Source organism: Brachyhypopomus gauderio, chromosome 3 (assembly GCF_052324685.1).
Source record: "Brachyhypopomus gauderio isolate BG-103 chromosome 3, BGAUD_0.2, whole genome shotgun sequence".
NCBI lineage: Eukaryota > Metazoa > Chordata > Actinopteri > Gymnotiformes > Hypopomidae > Brachyhypopomus > Brachyhypopomus gauderio.
Window position 1 is genome coordinate 20,850,201 of NC_135213.1, and position 17,117 is coordinate 20,867,317.

General features: G+C 47.4%; 1 protein-coding gene and 1 long non-coding RNA gene across 5 annotated transcripts in view; one reads left to right on the forward strand and one right to left on the reverse strand.

The window, feature by feature from the left end:
- Positions 1–17,117, forward strand: part of rnls (renalase, FAD-dependent amine oxidase) — a 28,318-nt gene that overhangs the window by 4,451 nt on the left and 6,750 nt on the right. For 2 of the 3 annotated variants that reach the window (XM_077000227.1, XM_077000228.1), the window contains exon 5: positions 15,021–15,194. The exons of the other annotated variant lie outside the window; for it this stretch is intronic. In XM_077000227.1, the coding sequence (XP_076856342.1) occupies positions 15,021–15,194 (174 nt within the window). The remainder of the gene's footprint in view (positions 1–15,020; positions 15,195–17,117) is intronic. 3 annotated transcript variants of the gene reach the window in all.
- On the reverse strand, positions 8,200–10,112 carry LOC143510647 (uncharacterized). 2 transcript variants are annotated; one of them, XR_013130041.1, is made up of 4 exons: positions 9,794–10,112; positions 8,945–9,537; positions 8,669–8,854; positions 8,200–8,552 (listed from the first exon to the last, which is right to left on the reverse strand). It is a non-coding gene; the product is annotated as an uncharacterized LOC143510647 (long non-coding RNA). The 2 variants fall into 2 exon arrangements; XR_013130040.1 differs by having other exon boundaries at positions 8,200–8,854.

Here is a 17,117-nt window from a genome sequence, read left to right on the forward strand (position 1 = left end):
GAAACAATGATCATTTGCTCCTGTTTCTTCTTTCATGGCTTTGTTGCTTTATTTTAATAGAATATGAGATCATGTGACTTTCTTTTTGTTCATATTTGGGCACACACTGTATTGGTATGGTGATAATAATTATAACACAAACTAGATGTCTTTAAGCATACAGTAGTCCACCTTAATCATATATACGTTTATCAAGACAAGCATTGAGAGATCTGTAGAATATGAATCTTAGAGAAAGCTTTATAGGTTCCTGTCTTTTTTCCATAACACATTGATAGCCATATGTTAATATATCATAATACAATTATTTTACCATCACATATTAATGTGGAGCTATGATGTGTTTTTAAAGACTAATGAAACAGTAGGAAATTCGTTCCAGATATTCACAGGCAGTGGATTTTGGTTTGAATGATGTCATCCAGTCATAGTCTTGCAGTAACAAAAACTGAACAGGTGGGGGCAGCAGCCAGGTGCGAAGCACTTCTCTTTGCACAGTCACGGAGATGCAATCTGGAAGCAATTTACACCAATTCAAGATACACACCAAAAAAAAAAACGACTACCTCACACTTCCTGCCTACTCAACAGAATTTTAAAATCACGAGAGAATGTTTTTATAATGTAACAGCCTCATATGACTTTTTAAAATCTAAATGGTACATTTCAGATATTAGACTAGTTTACTTTTTTGTTTGTTTAAAAATACTTTACTTAGGTTTTAGTCCCTTAATTGAAAACAGTATGTGAATATGCCTGTTCACTTGAGGGGAAACATTATAGGTCATATTGTGTATAGAGGGCCCAGCAAATACTTTTGCACTTGTCTAAATAACATGCAGGCAATGTTTGAAGACAAGGAAAAATACACTCCTTTGTGTGTGCGTGCATGCGTGTGTGTTTGCATGTGCAAGGCAGCTCACAGGGAATGAGACAGAGAGAATAACAGATTTTTCCCTTTTCTTTCATGTCTTCATACTTCCCCAGAGTTTGCAGAGTATGGACACATCTCAAATCAGAAGAGAAAGTAGCATGAATGTTGAAGCTTCAGAACCGTCTTGAAAGCACTTCCTCTGTTTTTGAATGGTCCCGGTCCAGCGAAGCCTTTACTATCTTTATCAAAGCTGGACCGGTATGCACCAAGATATGTATTTGCAAGACTAATAGGAGTGAAAACCTTCAGTATTGTTCATAATATTATTACAAATAATACATAAATATTAAAGTTTAAGGCATTGTTTACTTGAAAAAAGAGAACAGAAAGTGTAAAGAGAAAGCAGAAATATTCCAATTGATAAGCATATTAATGATATACAAACATCTTTAAATCTTAAAGGCGGATATCTCTTTTTAAAAAAAAAAATCAGCTGCAAGAATGTGATGTGGTTTGTTGAACTTTTCATTTTGAAAGAGCACGTCATTTTGGTCATCTGTGTTTTTAATATACATAATTAGCAGTAATGTGGCTTACAGTTGACAGTATTAGTTACTCACATTGTCCTGTATGTAACCTGGCTTAGAACGGACCTCGCTAGCCCCACAAACCTGTTCGCGTACTACTTCACCGTTCACGCACACTCACTGAGCACACTATAAAGTGTCCCGGGTACTGTGGGCCAATCGAAGATGAGCCTTCATGTACTTGTGTGTGTGTTCGTGCTGGTTGGAGCCGGGCCTGTTCTCCGCCTTTGTGTGTGTGTGTGTGTGTGTGTGTGTGTGTGTGTGTTCATGTTCATGCTGGTCAGAAATGAGCCTTCATGTAAGTCACTGAATGGAGCACCAGCCTGATATGCCTCCAGTCCTGCTCCTCCACCCAGATCTCACCTGCTCCTCCACCCAGATCTCACCTGCTCCTCCACCCAGATCTCACCTGCTCCTCCACCGTCCTCTCACCTGCTCCTCCACCCAGATCTCACCTGCTCCTCCACCCAGATCTCACCTGCTCCTCCACCCAGATCTCACCTGCTCCTCCACCCAGATCTCACCTGCTCCTCCACCCAGATCTCACCTGCTCCTCCACCGTCCTCTCACCTGCTCCTCCACCCAGATCTCACCTGCTCCTCCACCCAGATCTCACCTGCTCCTCCACCCAGATCTCACCTGCTCCTCCACCCAGATCTCACCTGCTCCTCCACCCAGATCTCACCTGCTCCTCCACCGTCCTCTCACCTGGTACTCGAGGCGAGGCGACACACTCGATGAATGAGCATGCCTGATGTAAATCCTTATGGGGCTCGACCTTATATGTCTCCCACGAGTATATAACCAAAGGTTTGGGGCTACCTCTTAGAGTAGAGGTGTCTTTTAATGTAGTGAGCCCTGCCCATTCTGGTGCCAAAACCTTAATGCATTCAGCTTCAGCCAAGTCCTGGATAGATCCTGTTTTCTTTTTTGGGCAGAGTCCTCACAGAACCCCCCCAATCACCTTGCTGTTTCCATAACGTTTGGATGTTTTTCATCAAAAGTCCTTTTATTCTTGGACTGAGGCTAAATGTCTGTTGTCACTGACATTGTCATCCAGCTGCCAGAAATTAACATGAGAGGAAGGAATGCAGCTTTTGCAAGAGCCGGAGCGCTCCGCCCGGATCCGAGGGACATAGGAGCGTCCGGGCACTCTGGGGCCCACCAGCTCCCACCGTGTTGGCCCCCCTCCTCCCCTCCTTCTCCTCGTCACGTCACGGGTGCTTTCGCGCTCGGCCGCGGCATCACACACGGCCCGGCGCTCGTATACGGACCTGGGGAGGGGCGGGCGCAGGGGCCGTTGCGCAGGGCGTCCAGAGCGTGGTGGGGGCGGGGCTGCAGCGAGCCACAGCGCGTTATCTGCGTCTCCGCGTCGGCGGATGTAATTGATAACAGGTGGCCGGGCCTGTTCTCCAGCAAAGCAGAGCGAGGGGAGGGGGAGGTGCGTTTCCAAATTAGAATGTGATCAGAATTCACTTCTAGTTTGGCAAGCGCAGTTGAGCATATGAGGAACACGTTCTGCTTTTGTGGTTAAAGACAGAGCAGCCATAAAAGAGGAAGCAAACCCTCTACAATAACTTTATCGCCTTTTCTATGGTTTAGTGCTGGGCCTCCGATCCTTTTTTTTATGTACTATTTTGGATGTTACATCCTAAATAATTTCATCAGCTAAAATTTTTTGCCATGTTTGATGTGAACTATGCTGTTTTTTTTTAAGCTTCAGTCTCTGTAAAACCTAAAGGAGCCCAGTGACTTCAACCATAGGATTTGATCAAACACTTCCTCTTTCCAGAGTTGAAGACAGGCAGAACCAGGTAGAGCGAGATAGACTATGTCCTTTCAAGGCTTACGTACCATATGCCACTTGCTTCTTTGAAACTCTGACCTCTGCCAACTCACTAACCCTGAACCCAGATTCGCACAGCCACTATATACTGGCGGCTCACAGGATCAGGGCATTCAAGCATCTGCAAACCAGCACTCCTTATCTGAAGATCGGGGGTGGCACCGGGGGGGAGGGGCCTAGCCCTTCAACTGTACCGGCCAGCTGTTCAGGGGAGGGGCAGTCGTGAACTGCAGTGCCAGTTCTGTTGCCCCCCACATGCCCCCGGCCGCTGAGTGATGGCGGGCTCACACCCTTTCCTATTGTCAAGCACCTACTTTTATTTCCTGACCGCTGTGGTCAAGTCCAACACCGCCAGCGCACGTCGGACTCCCAGCGCATGTGGGTCGTTTTCAGATGACATCATTTTGCAGATATTTGAATGGCTGGTTTTCTTCCTGCCTTTTCGCCTGCCATACCTCTGTGTGCCCAGTAGTTCAGCTCACGCAGATCTTTTCTCCTCAGCCCCATCCTCCTGTTGGCCTTGAAACTGCGCCGATATTGAGAAACATGATTCTTCATTTCTAATGAAATTAAAGCTCTATTTTTGGCAGACTGACTCTCTCATGTTGTAATCAGTCTGCCTGTGTTATTCGATTTGTGGCTTGACTATGAGATAAGTATCCTACTTATTGTTTTAGGGTCTCTCTCTCTCCCACTTTCTCCCTCTCTTTTTTTGTCTGGCTACTTTTTAAAAGCAGTCATTAATCAGCATCTATTATAACAGGTAGTGTGGGATGCTGTACTACATTTCAAATGTAGCCTGTACTTTGATCTTTCTCATCCACAAAACATAAATATCCAGGCATATCATTTTGCAAGCAATTACCTTGAGCTGCTGTTCGTGCTTGGAATACAATTAGTGTGTCGGGTTACATCATCTTCCTCGGAGATAGGGAGTCTCTTTTTTGTCTCCCGTCGAGTGTGTGGCTGTCTGGCTTTGCTGATTTCAAGTCTGTGAGTCTGGCATGATGTAATCCCTTGTTCTGACTCCTGACAGAGATGCATGGCCATTTTCCCCGCACTGTCTGGGTGCTGGGTTCTAAATGGAGGATGCCTTCTCTCTCTCTCTCTCTCTCTCTCTCTCTCTCTGCCTTTTTTTCTTGTTCTGCGCAGCTCTCTCTGAGGTGCTGAGGAGACCAGTGTCAGTGTGGTTAGTTTGTTTGTCTACCTCTCTTTATAATTGGGTTTCTCGCCTTCCAGAAGTTTGCCAGTGACAACATTCAAAGGAGCGCCTGTTTGTTTAGAGTCTGGCCATTTTGGGACAGGACTAAGTGCTTGTAATACCTACCACTTGTGAATTTTTGAATGGTAGTGTATTGTACATTCAGAGAACGATAATTACATAGCTACATAAATATGACTTATGTGCAATCATTTTTATGCTACAATGTCCATTTAATGTGGAGTTATCTTGTCCATGTTTTAGATGTAACAATTATATAAATGTGTGAAATCTGTGTGTGAAAATAATTTGCACCTTTTAAAATCTTAATACTAGGAATGTGATAAACAACCCTAAAATCATGATGAAATACCTGTTGGTAAAAATGGAATGTATTGTTATACAGCGGAGTATTTTCTTTTAATACCTATACATAACATGCATTACCGCATGTGTGACTCTTTTGATTTTGAAGGTGTGCCCTAATCTTTTTTGCGGCTGCAGACAAGTGTAAATTCCAGCTGTGTGTTTCAAAGACAGAAAAGCCTGGCTGCGTAGCAGGAGCAGTGGTGAGAGTGTAAGGTTCACTGGTGGTGAAAGACTGCTAAAGCAAAGGCAGTCAAAACACGGCAGCTGCTTTGATCTCTTCAACTTTGTCTCAACCATCATTAGTTTAAACAGCTTAACTTTATGCCAAGGGGCAAATATGGGAGCCAGTGGTGGTGAGAGCCGGGGTTAACGCATACGCTAGTCCAACGAGCTCAGAGAATAGATGCTGAAACACTAAAGTAATGCAGTCTGTCTTTTGGTTTGTGTTTTTTTTTTGTTTTATCCATATTCATCTGTATGGTTTGTAGTTTGGACACCAGAGGGGGAAACCTTCGACCCACACTGCCTACTCCCCAGTGGTCAATGTACCAGGGGTTCTGCTCTTCTTCAAGAATACTTCCAGTTCCCACCAGCGCTAGTTTTAGGCCATGGAGTCGGGGGTTAGACTGTGTTTTGCTGAATGTTTCACCTTTGACCTGCCCGCTTACGTCTGCCACTTGCATAGCTCCAGAATTCAAGATGCACAAATTCCATGTAGTAAGACATGGGGACACAGACGTCTGCTGTGATGATTGATGCCATCTTAGGAACGTGTGGCGCGCTCTGTGGCAGAGCTGGTGGACAAATGCTGCAGGAGCAGTATATCACCTTATGAGGCATTATAAGCTCATGAATAAACTAGTTACAGCATCCAGTTGGCATGCAGGAAGTCTCAGGTTTATATGGGTCTGTCAGGGACTGATCTGAGCGCTAGTTTGCCTTCTGGTGCTGTGACAACAGTAGCACTGCCACAAGCCCACAAGCCCTTACAGCAGTGCTGCATCTAAAGCACCAGAGCCTTGTTTCTAGTGCCTGGCAACTGTAACTGAGACACAGTTTACTGTGGTGCCTATAAACTGTAACTGAGACACAGTTTCCTGGGGTGCCTGTAAACAGTTTACTGTGGTGCCTTTGAACTGTAACTGAGACAGTTTACTGTGGTGCCTTTTAACTGTAACTGAGACACAGTTTACTGTGGTGGCTGTAAACTGTAACTGAGACACAGTTTACTGTGGTGCCTGTAAACTCTAACTGAGACAGTTTACTGTGGTGCCTGTAAAATATAAGTGAGACACAGTTTACTGTGTTGTCTGTAAAGTTTCTCACTTTTACAAGTCACAGGCTTGGTAAAGAATTTTTTTGTTATAGAATAAATATGTAGTGTTTAATGTTTTATGGGCTTAACTATTGTTTTGTATTATCTAAGCCAAAATATGCCAGTATGATGTAATATTTGCAAATAATATTGCATGTGGTGTTAAATTCGTGGTTCCCAGGTCACACAGTTGCCTAAATGGGGTGTGACCTATGACTGGGACCCAAACTGTAGTTCAAAGCCAAAGACTTTTATGTGTGAGAGCCCCAGAGAAAGCAGAACAGGTCCAGTTCTCCATTTGGTCAGCTATGTTGGCTGGTCCAATGTGTAAACAGAACTGGGCAGTCAGCACTCTCCCTCACACAAATCCATCTGCCCATATTGTAGTACAATAGGAGTGTCTCGGGAAGCCGGAAAATTGGCACCAACTCACTAGGGGGAAGTAATTGGCCCAATATTGAAAAAAAAGTAATTATGCTGCATTTAATTTATCATACTAACAATTGTAACACACCATAAAAGCTCAGTGTAGTTTTTGGCTGCCCCTGTAGGTTTTTGGTTTGCAGTCCTTTCTTCATTTATGTTGCATTCAAAGTCAAATTCCGATTATCTCTCTGTTGTTTGGTGAAAAATTGGAGCAGGGAGCTATTAAACATTAGAATCTCAAGTGCTTGAACTGAACACAGTGTAGTCTGAAATCTGAAAGATTTTCCAAAACACTCAGTAAGTGACTAGGAGTCTGAAAGCCTTCCCAGCTTGGAAAAGCTCACAGTGCTTCAGATAATCTGGTGCCTTGGTGTGCCAAGAGTGAATGGCATCTCTGAATCGCTGCATGATCTGGATTTGGATTAGAACAGAAGATGAATAAGCACTGGATTGCCCTCCAAATTAAGAAGAACTCTGAAATGCCTGTTTCTGATTTCCTAGTGGAAATGCCTGTTTCTGATTTTAGTCTGAGAGCCAGGAAAAGCTTAGACTAACTGTGCCTTCCAGACATGGAGAATCTGCTCTTTCTTCCAGCCACCTCAGAATTAGGAGTAACGCCTGCATTTGGATGTTGACTCTCTACATAATTTGTTTCGGTTCGCATTCCCTGTTTAATTTAAGCCGTGGTGCAAAAACGAGTCACTGTGAAAATGGCCGCATGACAGAAGCGCCGCCTGTCACATGAGAGGTGAACTTTTGGGTTTCAAATACAGGAACAAGGTGTATCTTCACAACAATCAGTTATACGTTTGAGGAAACACATTTTGTCACATTCTTTTGCTAGGTAAATGTCAAGCCTACATGAATTCCTTGCTTGGCTGCTCGTAGCCCTGAATGTGGGTGGGCATTGTCCTCTGATTCAGTGTCAGGCCTCGTTTTCGAACAGCTTAGAGGACTGCATGATTATGCAAATATTTGGATTGATTTATTTGGAGTGGCGGGCCTGTAAAGCAATGCGCCTAAATGAATTCACTGTAATTTAGATAACCGGATTGATCTCGTTGTCACAGTCGAGCTGATTTCATTTTCTCTCTGAATTAGTCTGGAGTCAGAAATGGGACGTATTGATTTCCAATAGAACCTCCATGAACATCCATTGCGGCACTTGCCAACATACTGTACAACTAGATGAAACAGGTCATTGATTTATTCGTTTAAAAGGTGAGGCGTGTGCCGCAACACAGGTCACGGATGCACAGTTCACTTCCATGTAAAATGGCCCCACAAAAGGAGCATCTTAACAGGCGACCTTTGACTTGCCTCCTAAAATAAAACGACACGACATGACGTCAACGGCAAAGTCCTCAGGTGGCTGCCCCAAATGTCTGTGTTTTCTCCTGAATGAACGTGAGCCATCTCTGAAATAAACCCGCCGCTTCAGCCTCGCGAACGCTGCTGTTTACACACCCAAATATTTTAGCTGACATCAGCCAGGCGTTGGATTCGTGTGCCTAGCTGCACAAAGGTGTCCTTTTTAAAGCACTGGGGTGTTTGGGGGGGGGGGGGGGGGGGGGAGGTTATTAAAAAAAAGACGTCTCACCAGCAAAGACATTAATAAACATTTACGCAGACGCGGCTCTTCAAAGCGGCGTGTGCAGCTGTGGCGGGAGTAGGTGCGTTCCCTCCTTTCCCTCGCCGCCCGAGACTCAGCCTCCGGAAATAGAGGGAGTTTTTGTTTATTGCGCAGAGAAAAGCTTGTATTTCCCAGAACGTTTGTGTGTGGGTTGTGCACGGGGCCCTCTGTGGTCTGGGAAGGCGGTCTCTCTTTAAACGTGGATACCCGCAATGGAGCAAGGTTTTATCTCTGACTCCACCCAACGTCAGGGGCCTGTGATTTCACCTTTGACATTTTAACGTGATCACTTTAATAGCCCCTAAAGAAGCACATACAGGGGATGAGGATGTGACACCAGAAAACACAAAACCCTAACCCAGCTAGCAGAACTGACCAGTTTGATCTAGAAATCTGGTATATAACTGTTCTACTCACCAAACTTGGCATATATATCTGGCAGTGTACAGAAGGCATGAAATTCATCTATGCCCCTCTTCGAAAGGATGTGCTGACCACTCAGAGCTGAAGTCGACATTTTCACATGGTTGCAAGCATCCTAACTGACTAGCATTTAGAGCAGGCACTTTCAGTGGGTATCTGGTAGGCTGTGTACAAGGCAATCTGTTAAACCAATCAAATACAAGATGTTAGCTTTGACATGTATGACCTAGTGACACAATAAAATAGTATTGATCAATGGAAAACAACTACCAGTTCACTGTAGAAGGATGATGAATAGGTGTCCACCCCGGTGATCTGCTGGCCTGAGGACAGGGGGCTGGCCAAAATCCAGACGTCTGGCCACCGTATGATAGCCTATGACACCCTACAACACTTTGAAGCAAAGGTCGCTGAGTGACTTTTCTTCACTCATCTTTCATTGGACACTAAGTGCCAATTCTGTTATGATGCGGTCCTTGGCAGATGAGCAGATCCTACAGGCTTCTCACATCCGTGCAAAGCTCCTCGGCGTCCGGGTGGGACTCCCTGCTGAAGCAGCGCTACACCTACATCGCCCTGCCCAATAAACATTTTACTTATTGTTGGACGTAGATCACCAACAAGTGCATTAAAGGTTAGAAAAACAGCTCCCAACACAGTTTCAGGTTTATTTTTTTTTCTTTTTTCCTTCTTGGGATGCTTTCCAGAACCTCTCAGGCAAGTATTAAATCAACCTTTAAAGGGCTGAGAGATCATAAATTGGGAAACGATGCAGCTCTCTCATGCACTCTGAATAGCTTTCCAGCATGCTGCACTGCTGTGTGGACCAGGTCCCTGAGGGTGACGGCAAAGGCCAACCCTCCCTGGGAACAATGAAAAATACAGGGGAGTTGGTGGGCTCACTTAGAACAACATTCAATATTGTCTTAAACAATACCAAACCCTAAATAAATCACCCACCCGCATTCAAAAATAAACTTGTTATACATTTCACATTCAATTTTATGAATCCTGCTTTTCGCTCCGAGTGAAATTTTATATGGCGGATCGCCTGCCCGATTGAAAAGTTTGGAGCACTCACGTCAAAGCGATGGAAGAAGATCGTGGGAATGGGCTCACCTGTGTGCTAAGTTTAACGCAGCCACGCTCTCTGCTGGGTAGATGGTGTTTTCCGTGGCCAGGGTTTCCTGAGAGCTTGCTCTTCTTACCACAGTGACGGAGGCCCAGCAGCTGTGGGCTGTAGCTCCGGTGATGAACGGCGTGCTCTCTCCCCACTGCTCCAGTACCCAACACCCAGCAGAGCCAATAAATCCACACACCGCAGGCGGATCGCTCGAAGCCGGCCGGGAGGCGTGCCGTAGATCTCCCCGTGCCCAGGGTGTGTCCTCCTAATCCATCCCCCAACCCCCAAGGCGCCATAGATCTCTCCATGGGCTCAGGGGACTGTTCTCTCCATCACCCCTCCATGACCCCCACCCTCCCAACCCTTCCCCAGAAACACCACCCACTGCTGACATCCACTGGCAGACCTACCGCTGTGTTGGACAGAGGCTGGATCCAGCTCTGCAGCAGAGCAGGCACGCCCCACCCGCCCCCCTCTCAGCCTGGCCGATCCTCGGGGTGGATCTCTCAGAGGACACTTTAGCCACTGCGGGGGTTTGGCTCCCTCGTAGATCACCAGAAGATGAACTCTGCGTTGGGAGAAAATGCCTTGGCACTCTCTGTCTCCCTCCCTCCCTCATTCTCTCTCTCTCTCTCTTTCAGCTCTCTCTCTCTCTGCCATTCCCTCTTTCCCCTCTCTCTGTATTTCCTTCTCTCTCTCTCACACCCCATTGATCGCCTGTGAGCCATACTGCATGTTTCACAATACCTTTTTTTTTTCTTTTTTTTTTTTACGACCATGCCCCTGCCAGACAGGAGGAGACTACGCCATTTATGATGTGGAACCGCCTTAGCAAATGACATGCAGGCCGGCATGGCCGCCGCTCCAGGCCTTGGCCCGATCCGGACGAGGCCTTACAGAAGTGCAATTAGCAGGAAATAGACTGCCAGTGAAGAGCCTGTCAGCATAGGCCAGGCGAGGGAGGAGCACGTCAGCCTCCCACACCACACGGTTCGCTCACACCACACGGCTGGCTCACACCACTTATGCTGAAGTTCTTTCATGAGTTCACGTGTTTTGGTTATTTATTTATCGCTCAGACCGGGGGAATTTCTAATCCAGCCTTCTTGAAGAGGGTGCTTACTGCCACAGCTGCTATTTGGATAATTCTGCTTGTGTGTGTGTGTGTGTGTGTGTGTGTGTGTGTGTGTGTGTGTGTGTGTGTGTGTGTGTAAATGCAGATGTGCAGATCTACCTGGGTTGTAGCCAGACCTCCCTCTGACTCCCTGGAGTCCTCACTATTCTGATCACCCTGCAGCTTGCTCCTACCCCACCCCTTCTGACCTGTGCTCAGTGCACACACACACACATGCTAGGAAAGGAAGCTCTGTGAGGAAGCCTCATATCTCATGTTTTAACATGAGACCACCAGACCTCATGTTTGGACACTGCTCAAGCACAACTTCTGCATTTGAATTCTGGATTTCATTTTTTAAGAAACGAACCGCATGGCCGAGGTCTCCTTTCAAGCTGTCTGGCAGGCAAAACCTACACCATCAGTTGCCGTTGGCCACACCTCTAGCATAGTGTAGAGGGTGGAGTGAAACACCAGCACAGGCCAGGACATCTCGCTAGCTGGACAGGGCTCACCACGCGTGGCTGAGGATTAGCCCCTCACACGCTCCTCTGTCAAAAGAGCCAGGGGCCACAGCCGAGCACCTGGAAGATGTTAACTGCTCGCGCACCGCGACCCTAGTGCACACCCATACCCGCACAGACTGATATAGTCACTCATGTAAGGGCTGGTGTTAATGCCACTTTTCTGCAGGTTGGAGGAACGAGGCTCCATCAGTCAAGTGGGCGTACCGCATGGCTTGCATGTCCCATATATGTGTGCAAGTCAGTAAGAGCGAAGGTGGAGTAAAAGCTCTGTAAGTGTGGGCGCACTCTCTCGGCGTGACGCCGCGGACGTGGGAGAGGGCGTGAACGTGCGGTGCATGTTTTAGCAGCATTAAATGTGCTTCTTCAGAGCTGGGCCGGGTTAGGGGTCTCTCTCTCCTTTCTCTTATTCTCTCTCCCTCTTCCACTCTCCCACTCCTACTCTCTCTCTCTCTCTCTCTCTCTCTCTCTAGGCCTCTTGAGCACAGCTGCCTGCAGATTCACTGCTTTCTCTCAGTGTTGGGGGGGGGAATTTATAATGTACAGACAGACACAGAGCAGGCTCCTGCGTGGCAGAGCGCCCCTGCGGTGACAAGTGTGCAAGAAGGAGTGAGACGTAAGGTGTGGGCAATGAGGAGTGAGACGTAAGGTGTGTGCTACGAGGAGTGAGATGTAAGGTGTGAGCATGTGCCTGTGTATTCCCTTCAGCACACCAGAGCAATACTCTTGAGATTTACACCGCGCTCACTCAGGGAGTAACATGAGGAAGAATGTTTTTTCCCCTCCTCTTCCAGACGATCGTGAGAGGCCCCTTTTTGGGGCATGTGTCGTTTTTGCTCTGGTATTGTGAGGGTTCATAAGGAAGTGTCACGCCAAAGGAAGTGTCGAGGAAAGAAGAGTAAAGATAACAGAAGTGTGTAATGAAATCAAATCCCCTTTGACTAACAAAGACGACGTTTTTATGGCTTTGAAATGTGCGGTTTTCTGCTTCCACCACATCCACCAGTCTCACGCTAGTTACTTCAAAGCACTGAAACGCAGTAACACAACAATGGCACGAGTATAAAATCCCCGTGTAAGAAAACTTTTGAACTTTTTCATTCGTATGTTAGCTTTTAGCTCCATTTCCATAATTCCTGTTGTTTCTCCTTACTGTTTCCTAATCCTTCTGAGTCACTTATACTGTCACAGTCAATATGGCCGTTCTAACTGAGGTCCACTGAGACACTGTTCTGAGGCTCTCGCCATGCAGCATGGAGGTGGATCCAAGCAGAAATGTCTTCTTGAGGTACTTGTATCTTCACAGCTACGTGGACATCCAGATTAATCTTTTGATCCCCTCACAGAGGGCAGAGTGACACCCACTTCCCAGAAGCCCTTGCTTTTGTTCCCAGCTACAGATGGCACGTGGCACAGACAGGCTTCAACTGGGTGCTTATTTATTTTTTTCTTTTTCTGCCACCACTTTGAAGCGGTAGACATGAGACAGCACCGCTTTTGAGCCCCAAGGACTGTATAGAAAAAGGAGAAGCCAGATAGAGTGTCGTTCCCATCACTGAAGGGCACAGTTCCCCACCTGTTGGACAGCTGTGTGAAGAAAATGGCCGCATGGCTAAATATCCCTCCAGATGAAGGTAATTGAACATCCATCTGGAAAAAATGTGAAGCATGCCATCAGGCCCACCTACGACAAACCACTGAAACTCCACTCCCCCCTGGTGCACTGAGCGAGTGCAGAAAGAAGAGCTTCGTAATGGCGTGCAAACAGGCTGAGCTGGACTGTACTACATCATGTAGACATTACCCTTTTGTGAGCCTTTTACTACTGATTGTGGGCCATCCTCCTCTACCAGAATCCTCAGCTTAACCACTCCAAGAGAAATATGAACCCTGATCTCAGATCTGCATAAAGATCCTACCACAAGCCTCAAGATGTCATGGTTAGAAGTTACACTGCACAGACCACAGCTGTTTGTGCAACTGACAGCTGAAAATAAGTGTGGAAGCGAGGGAGAGGAGGGCACGGCTCCTCTGGAACGGCTCGCGTGGTGATGGTGAGATTCCTGGTTTGCGTTCTCACCCGAGGACGCGTCCCGTTGATCTCCGCCAACACGGCGGGCGCCGGATGAGCCGTGCGGGAGTCGCCCGGCACGAGCCTGCCAGCGGTTGCCGTGCCGTCACCATGACTCTCACAGAGCTTCTCCGAAGTGACGTGTTCCCAGCCTAAGCGGACGGCCCTTTTTTCTACGACAGTACGCCTTTGCGAAATGTGGTAAGGGCACTCTTGAGTGGCACACGTCTTCGCCGATCAAAGTAGGTAAGCATACCGGCCATATCAACTTCATCTCCACGTCCTGCTTCGTGGCCCTCGGTGATGCTTAACAATGGCTCGTTTCCTAACCAGATTCCGTTAAGAGCAAAAAAAAGAAGAAAGCTTCTTTATGGAGTCTGTCCTTGGGCTCTGTGCTGTCTCTGAACCCCCACCCCCAACACCCCATGCACAGATGCAACACCAGATTTCTCTGTACCAAGGGGCACATTTACATGTTCCTAATCCCCCCCAGATGTGAGGCAGTGACACAGAAAATGATAAAAGGGACACGTCTGGGGATGGTCATGTGACCCCCTCGACTCCGCCCTTCTTCTGTGGTTGGATTGTTTGCTCCCTAATTAAATTACCACTTGGGAGAGAGTTCTCAGCTCGGAGATGGTGGGGGACTATGGGTGGCATCTTCTTTCATGCGCAAAACCACTGGGGCAGGGGAGGGGAGGGCCGGGGGGCTGTGGGGCATTTCACATGGCTGTCGATTCACTGGAGAAGTGGCTTACACAGTTCTTTCTTTTTGAACGATCACACGTTTATGTGGCCATTGATGAGCTTGGACTCCAGTCGACTATTTTTAGCAAGTTGGGAGAACATCTGTATGGCGTCTTGGGAGGGGGGTGGGCCTTAGTCACTAGCTCTCCCCATGTCTCTTTGTTATTCTTCGGCAAACTTCACGTCAACTGGCCCTGGGTGGGAACAGGGGAGTCTTTGAGTTTGAGAAGTATGTATTCGATCCTGCAGCAGTGACCCCTGACCTTTGGTATACTCAGAACCCGCAGGCCCTGGATGAGTAAAGCAAGGCCAGGCCAATAAACAACAGATGTTCCCGACCGGAAACAAGGACCGCGTTTCTCAAGCGGAGGAAGAACACAAAGAACAAACGCCTGTAGGCTAAACCGTTCAGCGCGACCATGTTCCAGTGTAGGGCCACGACCTCCAGCACGAGCCTGGAACGGCTAGGTGTGCTTCGAGCCTGTGGTTCTAGACTGTGGTTCTATACTGCCTTTAAACATCCCTCACCCTCTATGACGCAGCACCAGCAAATCACGTGAACACTGTCACACATCACAGGTTGAGGGAATTTCATGTGACTCCTTCTGTTGGATCACCAAACTCTGCAGGCCAGTGCCGGGGCGGCTACTAGGATGAAATGATGAGACACAGAAGCCTGACAGGTGGCTCGATCTTGTGCTGTCTTTCTGACAATTTCTGTCTTTCTCTGTGTGTGTGTTTGTGTGTGTGCGCGGGCTCATGTGCAGTGATGTCGGAGGCTGAGCGGCAGATGCTGGAGGATGTCAGCTACTCCTCTCGTTTCGCGCTGGGGCTCTTCTACAAAGCAGGCGTGCGCATCACCATCCCCTGGGCCGCCAAATATGTCTCCGATAATCCCCGCATTCGCTACATCGCTATAGACGATAAGAAGCGCAATTTAGGTCAGTGCCTCCGTTTTTCTTTCACACTTCTCTCTCCTCCCTCCGTCTCTCTCTCACACACACAAACACACACTTTCTCACTCAGTGTCTCTCAACCTTCCAGATAATTTCTCGCACTCTCTTCCAGCCCCCCAACCCCCCCACGCCCCCCCACCCTCTCTGGGGTTCACCCCCACTCCACTAAAGGCAACCGCTAATCGTACGCGTCACACGGCCTACTCCGCCCTGTCCCTGGATCCCGTTCCCGCCCAACCCGCCTTTTTAGATGTGCCATTCGCAAGGGAGAATGGCCGTGCAAATGTCATGTCCGCTGGTCTGTCCATGCTGTTCAAGGATAAAACACAAAACGGAGGTTGCGTTAGGATGGAAGAGTTCTCCTGTCGTAGCTGGGGTCCCCAGCCCCACCCCTACTTTGTGGGTATACACTATATTGCTCACCTACCTTCACTCACATATGAGCTTAAGTGACAACCCATTCCTAATCCATAGGGTTCAATATGATGTTGGTCCATCCTTTGCAGCTAGAACAGCTTCAGCTTTTCTGGGAAGGCTGTCCACAAGTTTAGGAAGTGTGTTTATGGGGATTTTGACCATTCTTCCAGAAGCGCATTTGTGAGGTCACATACTGATGTTAGACGAGAAGGCCTGGCTCTCAGTCTCCACTCTAACTCATCCCAAAGGTGTTCTATCGAGTTGAGGTCAGGACTCTGTGCAGGCCAGTCAAGTTCATCCACACCAGACCCTGGCATCCATGTCTTTATGGACCTTGCTTTGTGCACTGGTGCACAGTCATGTTGGAAGAGGAAGAGGCCAGCTCCAAACTGTTCCCACAAAGTTGGCAGCATGGAATTGTCCAAAATGTCTTGGTATGCTGAAGCATTCAGAGTTACTTTCACAGGAACTAAGAGGTTAAGTCCAGCTCCTGAAAAACAACTCCATACCATAATCCCCCCTCCACCAAACTACACTTGGCACAATGCAGTCAGGCAAGTAACATTCTCCTGGCAACCGCCAAACACAGAATCGTTCATCAGATTGCAAGATGGAGAAGTGTAATTTGTCACTCCACTGTTCTAGAGTCCAGTGGCGGCGTGCTTTACACCACTGCATCCGACGCTTTGCATTGCAATTGGTGATGTATGGCTTGGATGCAGCTGCTCAACCATGAACACCCATTCCATGAAGCTCTCTGTGCACTGTTCTTGAGCTAATCTGAAGGCCACATGAAGTTTGGATGTGGCTTCAGCATCTGCTGACCTCGCTCCGTCAGTTTACGTGGCCTACCACTTTGTGGCTGATTAAATGAAAACACTTCCATGTTCTTATAATACAGCTGACAGTTGACTGTGGAATATTTAGGTGGCACAAGTGGCATCCCATCACAGTTCCATGTTGGAATTCACTGAACTCCTGAAAGTGACCCATTCTTTCACAAATGTTTGTAAAAACAGTCTGCATGTCTAGGTGCTAAATTTTATACACCTGTGGCCATGGAAGTGATTGGAACACCTGATTCTGATCATTTGGATGGGTGAGCAAATACTTTTGGCAATATAGTGTATAAACGTTCTTGCCCTGGACCTCATAAAAACTAGACACATGTGTGTGTTTAAGTCAGAGCACTTTTGTGTGTGCATGTGTGCATGCATGCAGACGGCATACGGAGTTAGCCTTGTCACAACGGCTGCTGCAGACATTTTATTTGCACCAGCGATCCAAAGGCAACGTTGTAATTAGTAGCACTGTTACATTTTGCATTCTGCTGTGCCACTCTTTCAGACCCCCCCCCCCCCCCCCAACACACACACACACTCACACACACACACCTTCCCTAGGCTTTAATCTCCACTGTCATCGGTGTAAGTCCTTGTGGTCTCAGCAGGCCCTGGTGGGAGTGCGCAGAGCAGACGCGTTGCTCTGAAA